The sequence below is a fragment of the Equus przewalskii genome, chromosome 30 (assembly GCF_037783145.1).
Source record: "Equus przewalskii isolate Varuska chromosome 30, EquPr2, whole genome shotgun sequence".
Classification (NCBI taxonomy): domain Eukaryota; kingdom Metazoa; phylum Chordata; class Mammalia; order Perissodactyla; family Equidae; genus Equus; species Equus przewalskii.
In genome coordinates, this window is record NC_091860.1 from 7,421,535 (window position 1) to 7,433,619 (window position 12,085).

Here is a 12,085-nt window from a genome sequence, read left to right on the forward strand (position 1 = left end):
TATAATGAGTTGATATCAGCAATTCACTTCTCAAATATTACTGTATCTTAAAGAGTTATAAGAAAAAAATCCAATGAAGCATTTAACATGGGTTAAGAGAAAAAATCTAGATGCCATTCACCAGGAATATTATTAAATTATGGAAACAAAGTTAGATAGCATTTTGGAATATGATACAATATACTAAAAAGAACTTCAAATTTCAGAAATAAAATTTGATTTTTCAGTTCAATTTAAGATATAGATATAGATATATATATATATATATATATATATATTAATGCTAAGAAACATAAAAATTTATTTCACCAAAAAGCTTACCTTTGCTCTCGCAAAGTTGCTTGAATTTCACATACTCGGACTAGAGATCTTAAATTTTTTAACTCAGTACAAATTTCTGACATGTGAACACTTCCCATGTTATGGGCTTCTTCTCGCAATCTCGATGCCTATAATAAAGAAATGAAAATCACACAAAATATGTCACATTCACATACAAAAAATAAAACATTAAATTTCTGAGTAGAACTTTACACAAAGATTACAGAATCATCTTTTTCCCTTTAAGTCCACAAAAATGGGGTGAATCTACTGCGAGTTGTTCTTTTTTTTTAAAGATTTTATTTTTTCCTTTTTCTCCCCAAAGCCCCCCGGGGTACATAGTTGTGTATTCTTCGTTGTGGGTTCTTCTAGTTGTGGCATGCAGGACGCTGCCTCAGCGTGGTCTGATGAGTAGTGCCATGTCCGCGGCCAGAATTCGAACTGACGAAACACTGGGCCGCCTGCAGCGGAGCGTGCGAACTTAACCACTCGGCCACGGGGCCAGCCCCCTGCGAGTTGTTCTTTTAAAAAACTGTCTCTAATGGTGGAAGGTACTTAAGATTTCCCCTTTAGGTTTCTTAAAATATTATTTCCAATCTCAGAAAAGTACAGCACTAGGACAGGAGGACTAATGATGTGTAGTTAATAAAAGATGCTAGGGGGCTGGCCCAGTGGCACAGTGGTTAAGTTTGCACGCTCCACTTTGGCAGCCTGGGGTTCGTGGGTTTGGATCCCTGGCACAGACCTACACACCGCTCATCAAGCCATGTTGTGGTGGCATCCCACATATGAAATAGATAAAGACTGGGGCTGGCCCCATGGCCGAGTGGTTAAAGACACATGCTCTGCTTCAGCAGCCCAGGGTTTTGCCAGTTTGCATCCTGGTATGGACCTAGCACCTCCTTAAGCCATGCTGAGGTGGCGTCCCACATAGCAGAGCCAGACGACCTACAAATAGAATATACAACTATGTACTTGGGGGCTTTGGGGAGAAGAAGAAGAGGGGAAAAAAAAAATGGAGGACTAGGTACAGATGTTAGCTAGGTTACCAATCTTTAAAAAAAAAAAAAAGCAAAAGAGGAAGACTGGCACATATGTTAGCTCAGAGCCAATCTTCAGGGGAGGGGGGATGTCAGGGGGTAGGTGGGGGTAGGGTGGCAGCTGGGTCAGCCAAAGCAAGTTCAGGTATAACACTGATAAAAGGGCCTCACTGTATTCACATTATCATGAGATACACAACCTATCTCTGTAAACTTACAGAACACTTCAGACAAGACAGTTATCTGATAAACAGGAGAAGCCAATGGCAGTAACTGGAATATCCTAAGGTCCCTCAGCCCATAGCAAAAATGCTTCCTAACTTCTAGTAGCTAGTCTAGTGGGAGAGTCATAAGATTAACAGTACTAACAGATTCTAAAAGTACCAGAGTGGCAGGCTGAATGGAAAAAGCACACTGGCTTTCAGCCACATCACTGTATCAACTGGGTGAATTTGGTATCATGTATTTGGTCTTAAGGGCCTCATTGGTAAATGGGAAAACTCATTATTGCATTGGTTAGCAGTTTTAAGAAGTGGAGAAAATTAACATAAAGCCCTTAGCACAGAGTTAAATGCTAAGCACTTGATAATGGTAGGTATAACAATAATTACATTAAAATATTTTATGTGAAACCACAAAAAGTTACCTCATAAATACCCTAGAAGTACCTATCAAATATTTTATAAAATGACTATAATCTAATTAGAAATTAGTGGTTTTAAATATAGGTTGAATTCAGTGGTCCAGATTAGATTTTCTAACAGTAGAATTAAGATATATTTTGCTAGTCATCTGAAGGTAAAGCATCTGCTGTGAATCATGTAACATACCTGCTTCTCCGCATGATCAGCAGGCCATCCTTGAACATGTTTGATGAGATTTTCATTGAAGTGTGCTGCTAGCGTAGGTGTTAATGAACACGTAGATCGGGCAGATGAATTCTGTGGTACAACTGCTGCATTTGATGCATTACTACTAGAAGTATGATTTGGACCAGGTGATGGGCTTCTCTGGCTACTGGAAGAGAAAACACAATTGTATGTGTAGTATGTTTAAAAGTAGTTTCTGAGTATCCTAGAAATTGTCAATACTTTCTAATAGTTTAAAGATACCCAAATTCCTAAGAAAAATTTATTTTAACATCAAATAAATAGAATTTAAAATCCAAAGTATATTTTTATCATACATTCGTCAATACACTTTTGGGGGAAAAAAAAGACACCTTTAAATACTAATGTCAGAGTCAAATTCAAATAACAGTACTCTCCAAATGTGAGAGCAGAACCTGCTGATTTTGAATACTGCAAACACTAATAAGAATGTAACTAAGAAAAGGTCACATTTTAACAATTGTAGATATACGGCACATCTGAATATTATATCTTAAATACATGTAGATAAGGAAGGGAAAAATATGTTGTCTTTGTTTAAACAACAGAACAAAATACTGAATCAGAGGATGAAGTAATGTGAAGCAAAACACAGGCATATCATAGGATAGCAATGAATGAGTTTAGTGGCAAAATAACACCAAAAAAGTAACACTCTGAAATTGGTTATCTTCTTTTAAAACTGTATGGTTTGGGCTAGGGTTTGGGGAATATGGTAGTGAGAACCAAAAATTTAATCACCCAAGTTGATTTCCTACCTGCTTCACCAGACTTGGCTCTGAATGAATTTCAGTTATTTCCAAAAACTAAATCTCCCAAAGGATGAAGAGTTTTCATCACTGAGGATATTTAAAATAATACTGCAGCCTCTAAAGACAATTTAAAAGAAGAATTTCCCAAAAGTGTTCTGAGCAATGGCAACATTGCTGGAGTAAGTAGACAGCTTCCCAAGGTGATTATTTTGAAGGGAACAACTCTCATTTGGATGTGTAAGTTCTGAAATGCTTGTTTAGAAAACAACAATAAAAACAACAGTTGAATTATTTTGCCACCTCATAGCAAGAAATAAAAATAGGAAAATCAATCAAATGAAAATCATTTGAAGTTGTATCGTTAATTAATAAAGAACAGGGACAACAAAATACAGCTCTAACTGACAAGCAATCCGTATAGGGTCAGAGTTGAAGCTACCAGGAAAGCTGACACATACCAGTTGGAAAATACTGGCCCATGTTTTAGGCATGAGATCTTTGACTTTGTCAATATACTCAAATCTAAAACTGCTATGAGGTTAAAAATGATGTCATTTACAACAAAGTATTATAAAATCATGTGCCCTCTTTATGCAAGTATCATATACTTTGTTACTCCCATATTTCACTAAGTGAAATTCTAAAGAAAGAGACACTTTCTTCAAAATAACCCAAGCTTCACTCCTAGAGACAATAATCTACTTGTAGATGAGATCTGTCCTTGTAGATTTTATAACACAAAACTAAATTAGGCTATCCATGGATTCTTCCAAGACCAAATTCTATTATACACACATATTTTAATATTCGAACAATGCAGCATGCCATATTAAGGAAAAAATAATGTTATCTCAACACAGAGTATCAACCTACTTTGAGCGCTGAAGACTTCGAGGAGAGACAGGTTCATGACCTTGCTGCTTGTCAGCAGTTACAGGCTGCTGTGTGGCTGATTGTGAAACTGGTCCTTGCTTGACTACTGGAGTACTGACCTGAAATTTCAAAATCTAGTGAGATGGGCTTCTATTTATCACACAGGGCAAACAGCATGGAAACCAGATAAAAGCAAAAGTTCTATCAATGAAACTTTCCAATTATTTATATTCTTCAGTGATTTTTAAGCTAACGAGTCGTCCTAATTCTGTTTCATAATAAGATTAATATTCGTGATACAGACATATTTAATCATGTAAACTGTCATTTACATATCCCAAATCCACATACCTCTCCAAATGTAGTTAATAATCTTAAAAACACTGTAAAATCTAGACATTTAAAAAAGTAGAATCAAATGAGTTTCCAAAGGTGGTGTACTGGGAAGAGAGTCAAGATCTGAGACTTAGATCTAGTTTCTTCATACAATGGCCCAGGGGCACCAAATTACTTTCTGAGCACACCAGCATAAGAAAACAGTTCTCCTTGGGGCCGGGCCTGTGGCTGAGTGGTTAATTTGGCGCGCTCTGCTTTGACGGCCCAGGGTTTCGCCGGTTCGGATCTTGGGCGCGGACATGGCACCGCTCGTCAGGCCACGCTGAGGTGGCATCCCACATGCCACAACTAGAAGGACCCACAACTAAAAATACACAACTATGTACCGGAAGGCTTTGGGGAGAAAAAGGAAAAATAAAATCTTAAAAACAAAACCCCAAAACACCCAGTTCTCCTGATTTTGAGCCCAGTTTTCTTTACAATACACTATAATACCTCTTCTGATTTACTGTTACTTCTCTATCAATAATAATAAATGTTACTATATCATGCAAATACAGCTGCTTGAATCCCAACCACATAAGTAGAGAAATGTATAGACTGCTCTATCAAAGAATGAGCCTACATAAAATTCAACTTGAATGGTTTTCATAGAGATGTTACCCTAGAGAGGCAGACCAAGAGGTCTATGACTGCCAGTGGGGATACATACACTATTGATAGTCAGATGCCGCAGAGAGAAAACAAGCGATTTTAAGTCTCAAAGTAAGGCACAAAGGCAGATAAAGCCAGCTGTGATTAAGTCACATCCTCCGGCGGCAGAGTTTTTTGTTTGGGGTTTTTTCTGGATGATTAATATTCTCTCAAACAAATGTGGATAGGCCTGCTACTTCTGAATATAAAAGAACATGTTCTTTTATAAAAAACATTTTTATAAGTTCTACATAAGATCAAATGTCCACTTATTTTTAAAAATGACTACAAAAGGTTTTTGGATGTAAAACTGATAGCCATCTGCTTCAGGGATTTGAAATGCTAATTTTATAAATGACTGTAAAACTAACACTACCACTTAGTTCACTTTTAGTCATCATTTATTGTACTCTTAAGATACCACCCTGATGCTAAGTTTTGAGCTCTAAGAATAGGGTCTCTTTTGCTGAAACTCACATTTTAATTTTTCTCCCATCAAAATACAGGTAAACAACACGGAACTGAATAAAAAGCTCTAACAAGAGTAACTCAGAATTTAAAAAAAATCAATCTAGATCGACCCTGAAGCATGTATAATAAATGGTTGAAGTAGGGAAGAAATGAGCCAATAGGAAGACCTAAAAGCTGGCCTACCATCAATTTCAAGCTATGTTTCAAGGCATTTTTATTTTTAGGCATCTGCCTACGATTTTATTTGAATAAGGAACTCTTCAGCAGAAAGTCTGAAACAGCCCACTATTTTACAACAACTAAAAAAAATTTCCTCCTATATTTACCATTGAGTAAATACAGACAAATCTCAATGTTTTACTGGTGGTATGCTACAAAGCAAAAAATGGGTATGATCGGGTTTTGCCCATGAATTTGTGGGCCAAACTCAAATGATGTAATACAAAATTTGACTGCAGCACTGTAAAGTCCTGTTCACAGACCAGTAAGAAGACACCAGCAGTCTTCTAACTCTGCTCTGAGGAGCCATCCATGGAAGATTTTGCTTGGATAAACACAGGTAGTACAGCTTAGTAAAATGGGTTCTGTTTCAGAAAGACCTAGGTCTCAAATTCTGACTCCACCAGACAAACTAGATTTAACCAAAAGTTTAGTTTTCTTATCTGTTAAATGAGGCAAATAGTGGTTGATTCTCATGATGTCAAAGTTAAATACATATAAAGTTGTTAGCAGAGAAACAGGCTCATTTCTGAAATAAAAGCATGGGAAAAAAGTCACTGGGAAACGTGTCCTCTCATTATCTCTTACAGTTTGAAAACTCTACAAATATTAAGACTCAATTAGTATATCCTTCTTTATCCCGCTGTCCATGTTAGAAACCCCAACGCCAATAAAGAGAATAGAATCAGTGCATAAAAGTGGTACAGATGTAACTCCCTCCTCCATCTCCCAATTAACTGAGATTCTAACCTGCATCTGTTCACACTCACTGTCATTCACTCCACCACTATTTCATTCTCAAAAAGGGTCTTCCTACAATACAGACTCTAAATTCTAAATTCTAAAACATTATTAACTTGTTTTTCCAAAAGTAAGTGGTTTCTTTTCCAAATTTCCCTCAAAGGCGACATACCTTTGGCTGTGATGAAACGGGAGGAGTACTAATCAAAGGTTTGATAGGGACTGTGTTAGTTTGAGGTGTGCTTATTCTTGGAGACACATACGATCTTGGGGATGATGCATCAGATGTTAAAGACATTGGAGACTGATTAGATGGCTGGGCTGTAAAAGAGTGAAGTAATTAATTTCAAATAAATCCAAAACCTCTGTAATATATGTGGGGGAGATCTTTGCATCTGTCTACATGTCCCATGTCCCCCAAAGAGAAAACTTATCTGAAAAAGTCAGAATGAGGTACTCACTGGGGCCACACTAAATAAACGAGCTGTGGGACAGAGATAAATTAGCAAACCCAGTGCAGGCCCCCTCTCTCTTTCTAAGGCTGGAGCAAGAAGGTAAGCCTGAACCTATTCTCACATGAAGGCATCCTCACCATCCTCATTTCTTCTTTCTTATTCTACATTTAGGTCCCGTTATGCCCCTTAGTCTCCTGCCTCATGAGGCTAACCAGAGGGTTATAAGAGTCTTTTCACAATTATACTTCAATTTTAGACCACGTATTCCTGCTCATTTTATCAGCTTTCTGAATTGGGGCTGGGGAACAAGTCAAAATGACCCTTTTCATTTCCCTTTTGTTCCTAAGTGTATCTCTTTCCACTGGATAGTTTCACGGAGAGGAAGGATAGCTAACTCAAGGCAGGACTCTTAAGCATTTCTGACTAGTTTTTCTAGTCAAAAACTATCTAACATCAACTTGAACCAAATTTTCACTCCTAAAATATATTCAATGTTTCACAAAGATTGAAGGCATATCATAGTTTACTTTCAGCTTTGGAGTAAAATATCTTACTAACAACTTAAATTCTGAATTATATGTATATACACTAATACAGATTTGATGACAATACTGTAAGATAAATTTCAAAGCTTGTTCATCTAAAAAGAAAAGGTAAATGAAAATACCATGGAATAAAATAATGTTAAAAATCAAACATAAAATAAAGTCATTATTGTAGCTAATGTCTTCAAACTCTTTTTAAAAACTTGTTATTAATTCCCTTCCCCAAAATCAAGATACAATTCTAGAGATGCCTAAGAATATGAATACCTTGTGTGGAGAGTTGCGCAGCTTGAGAGATCAAAGACGTTATGTTGAAAGCAGATGGTCCAGCAGTGAGAAACTTATGGATTATAGACTGCAGTGAGGCTTGTGTCACAGCTGCTGTAAGAACTAAAAACATTTCATATCTTAAATTCAAATAAAACACAGAGGCATGCATGGCATTAGCACCAACTCGAAAACTCAAGAACCACCCACCCGAAAGTGCGGTGTTTGAACCCAGAACTCTCAAAATCAAAGTCAAGAAGAAAGGCGTAACATAATAGGTCTAGACATGTGAAATGATCTGAGGCAGAGGAAAAGAAATTTAATGAGTTTATAATAAACAAAAACCGTATTCTTTACACTAAACTTTAGGTGTTCAGTTAAAAAAAACTCCTCGATGAGACTCTTTAAAAAACAGTAAAGTGTGTTCACTGGAACTTCTGATTATACCACAAACCTATCCATATAAAGTGTGGAATACATGACACGGAATTAACTGGATAAATGGTAGCTATTTCATGTAGCTGGTTTATGAGACAAGCTAACCATGCCCTACATCAGCACCCACCCCAACAATCTTATAAAATGGATATTAAAAAGCTGAATACTTAGGAATATCATGTATTTTTGAAGCATAAGATCTTTGATTATTGACATTTTCCTACGCTACCGTTTCTTCAGTTTGTTGCCCCACTTTGCCTAGTAAAACGTTAACAAATGAAAGAATGGCACTGCTATCTTAGAGAATAAAATCAAAATACAGAAAAGTTGAGGACAATAAGAATAGAAGACTAATGACCAAGTAGCCTGAGATAGCTCCATTTTTAGGACAATGCCTGAAGAACTTAACGACTTAACACTATCAAATATATTATATCAAAGTGTACACAAATAGAAAATTTTGCAACGCTCTTCGTATTTAATGGTTGAATCTGAATGTTTTACGAATTAAAACTACATCCACTTTTATTCAGACTTCTTTGAGGTGGCTGCCTAAATACTTTAGTAGCATACTGAAATGCAAGGTTGGAATTAACAATGCAATAAACTAGGAAAAATAACAAAATGTTATCTATTACCTCCCTTCTCAAATTTTTTCCAAGTATTCTAAGAAGGGACTACCCGAATTCCTACTCTTTTAGTAACTAGCATATTTTTAATATTCCAAATAATTAATTACCCATACCAGAAGGTTTTTTTTGAAATATGGCGGATATCAATTTTTTTATATCGGTTTTAGCAAACGTTCTTTGCTTCATTTTTACTTAAAAAAAATCACCACAAACATTAAGCAGGCAGAACAGTTTATCTTCAGTAACTACCAGGTACATAGTAAGTCTTGAAAACTATATAGAAAATCCAGGCTATTGCTAACTTGATTACAACACCAAAGGCCTTAAACTGTGGGGAATATAAATTTCAAAGAATGAAGTTCAAATGGGCACTTCAAAATGAAACAAAGACTGTTCCTAAACTGAGGATTTAGTTACTAGTTACATAATTTTGCAAAATGCACATGGATTTTTAAAACTTGTTACTATGAAAATTTACCTTCATTTATTTTGGATATGTCCACATTAGAATTATTAAGTTGCAGTGTGGCTTGCAAAGCAGGAAGCAACTGTCTAAGAAGATTTGGGTCCTGAAGTAATGGAGGTATTGGTGACTGTGGAACAGGAGAAACAGGGATTGCTGAAGCAGATGTTGGAGGTGCAGATGTGGGATTCAGTCCAGAGGCAGAAGACGTGGAAGGAGTTGTGCAAGAATGTGATACAGATTTGTCTCCTGACGTAGATTCTAGATAAAAAGGAAATAACACGGCTGAAAAAATTACTTGAAAAGAGGAAACTGGAACCAACACCAAACAAGCAACTTCCATGTACCAGGCACCTAACTCAAGTAATCTCATTTAATCTCTACAAAATAGCACACAGAGGGGGCTGCTCAGTAAGTATCTGACTAGAAATAATGAGGTATGCATTTTTATATCCCTATTTCATAGGTGAGAAAATTGAAGAAGAAAGATTACATAACTTGTTTCAAGTCACAAGACCTGGTAAAGGAATAATTCAATCCCATCCATGTCTGATTTCAAAATTACCATACTGTTTATTAGTAATGCTGTCTCAAAACACAGTTATGTACTAACCACACAATCAAGAAGCTTCTGTTAGGATAAAAGGACAATTCTCCAGAATTTAACTTATATGTCTGATACAATAAGGTGAAAGTGTTTATGACCACAAAAACAACATGACAGTGACTTTAATACAAATCAGGATAGGTACCACAGTGAGCAACCCCATATGGGCTAAGGATATTGATAAGAGGAGACTCCTACTTTGAACTTCCTATCCTTAACTATTAAGCTTTAGAATTACATCTTTTCCTTTTGTAATTAAATATATAAGGCAATGAGCTTTTTATCATTTAAAGATTATTAGCACTAAAAATGACATTTTTAATTGCAAAAAAAACCCCCACAAAATCCCCAGCCTCACTATTTTAAAAAAATTAAAAATGTGTAAAATATGCATGAAAATTCTATTACCTGAAAGCTGTGATTGTAAATTATTTATAAAGAGTCAATACAAGTGCAATCAAAACCCCAATAGCATTTTTGGTAGCATTTGACAGGCTGATTCTGCAACTTATTTGAAAGAAGGAAAGGCTAGTAACAGCCACAAAATTCCTGAAGAAAAAAACATGGCTGGTGACGTGCCTTAAAGATATAAAACATTTATTTAAAACAAAACCAATTAATGGTAGACTAACCTTTTTTTTTTTTTTTAAAATATATTTAAGTCTTTAGAACTAGAAGAGGGAAACAGAGGAAGGTATCTTTGACATCAGGATGCAGAAAATTACAAAAACCAAAACAATTAAACCTAAAGTATTGGTAACCAAAATATTTTAAGGCACTCCTGTAAATCAAAAAGGACATTCATAGAAAAACGAGCAAAAGACATGAAATGAAAAGACATTTTACAGAAGGAGAAACCTGAATGGTTAAACAAACTGAAAGACACTCAACTTCACTGATAATCATGAAAATGCAAATTAAAGCAACAGGATAGCCTTTCCCGCTCACCAGATTGACAATAATTTAAGTCTGACACGGGCCAGCCTCGTGGCCAAGTGGTTAAGTTCCTGCACTCTGCTTGGGTGGCCCAGGGTTTCGCTGGTTCGGATTCTGGGTGCAGACATGGCACCGCTCATCAGGCCATACTGAGGTGGCATCCCACATGCCACAACCAGAAGGACCCACAACTAAAAATACACAACTATGTACCAGGGGGCTTTGGGAGAAAAAGGAACAATAAAATCTTAAATAAATAAAGTCTGACAACATCAAATGTTAGCAAGCAGTAATGGGAACACTTAACATTTCTAGTAGAGACTAAAACGATCTAATCACACTGGAAAAATAAGTTGGCGTTATCTAGAAAAACTGTAGATGCACACGCTTCATGACCCAGTAATTCTCCTTAGGTACACACCCTTAGAGAAACTCTGATTTACATAAATCAGGAGAAACATTCGACAATTTTTATAACAGTATTTTGCTTATTTTAGCAAAAACTAGAAACAAACCAAATGTCCACCAACAGGAAAATGAACACAAATTGGTATCTTCATACCATGGGACTTCACTAATACAGTGACTTTAATGGAGGTAAGAGAGAATTAGAAACAGAGGTCCCATGGTAATGACATTAAGACTGGACTATTCAAGATGTTCATACATCTTCTCTCACAATATTGACCTAAAGACTAAACATGAAAATTTGCTAAAGTATCTTTAATTTTCCATACATACTCATTTCTTGAAGATTTTCAAGCTCATATATATGTTATATCACTGAATTAAAACTGCTATTATGATGTATAGAAGTTTTAGGAACACTGCATTTGAATATTACACTGCTACCTAATAACTAGATGTTCATTTTCAATTCTAGGAACTAAATATTCATTAACCTTCATGGTCCCAGAGATGCTGGGAATTACTAAGCAAGCTTATTGAAAAGGGACACCTCTATCAGCCTTTTTACACCACTCCTGTAAGAGTCCAAAGAACTAGGGGAAATAGCTCTTACAACATGGACCTCATAGCTGCTTTAAGTTCATTTCAAGGATGTGCTGATCAATTATGATGAACTCAGAAGGCCTAAGACATTTTAATTTTTATAAGGCAGATACTTTAATTCTCCTAATGCATACATTTTAAAAGACGGTCCATAAGTCTAAGAGACCACCTATCATTTTCAGCTTTGCTGTTTTGGATTCACAGACAAGTATAAACTTGAATGAACTAAGATTTTCCTTGTGAAAACCTGCTGTCAGTTATTACATTGTATGGGGCAATTATAGACTACAGGAGCAGTTTTCTCCAGATCATATCCCTTAAGATTCAGCTTAGGGGCGTCTTGATTTATGATTAGAATGAATCAAGTTCTGTATTTTTACATCCTGCATGAACAA

General features: G+C 36.0%; 1 protein-coding gene across 12 annotated transcripts in view; it reads right to left on the reverse strand.

Annotated features, from left to right (window-relative positions):
• Positions 1 to 12,085, reverse strand: part of WAC (WW domain containing adaptor with coiled-coil) — an 81,384-nt gene that overhangs the window by 4,580 nt on the left and 64,719 nt on the right. For 6 of the 12 annotated variants that reach the window (XM_070601357.1, XM_070601364.1, XM_070601356.1 and 3 more), the window contains 6 exons: positions 9,152 to 9,397; positions 7,604 to 7,726; positions 6,509 to 6,657; positions 3,877 to 3,995; positions 2,192 to 2,378; positions 322 to 449 (listed from right to left, as the gene is read on the reverse strand). In XM_070601357.1, coding sequence (XP_070457458.1) covers positions 322 to 449; positions 2,192 to 2,378; positions 3,877 to 3,995; positions 6,509 to 6,657; positions 7,604 to 7,726; positions 9,152 to 9,397 — 952 coding nt within the window. The remainder of the gene's footprint in view (positions 1 to 321; positions 450 to 2,191; positions 2,379 to 3,876; positions 3,996 to 6,508; positions 6,658 to 7,603; positions 7,727 to 9,151; positions 9,398 to 12,085) is intronic. The other 6 variants (XM_070601359.1, XM_070601363.1, XM_070601355.1 and 3 more) reach the window with 1 other exon arrangement.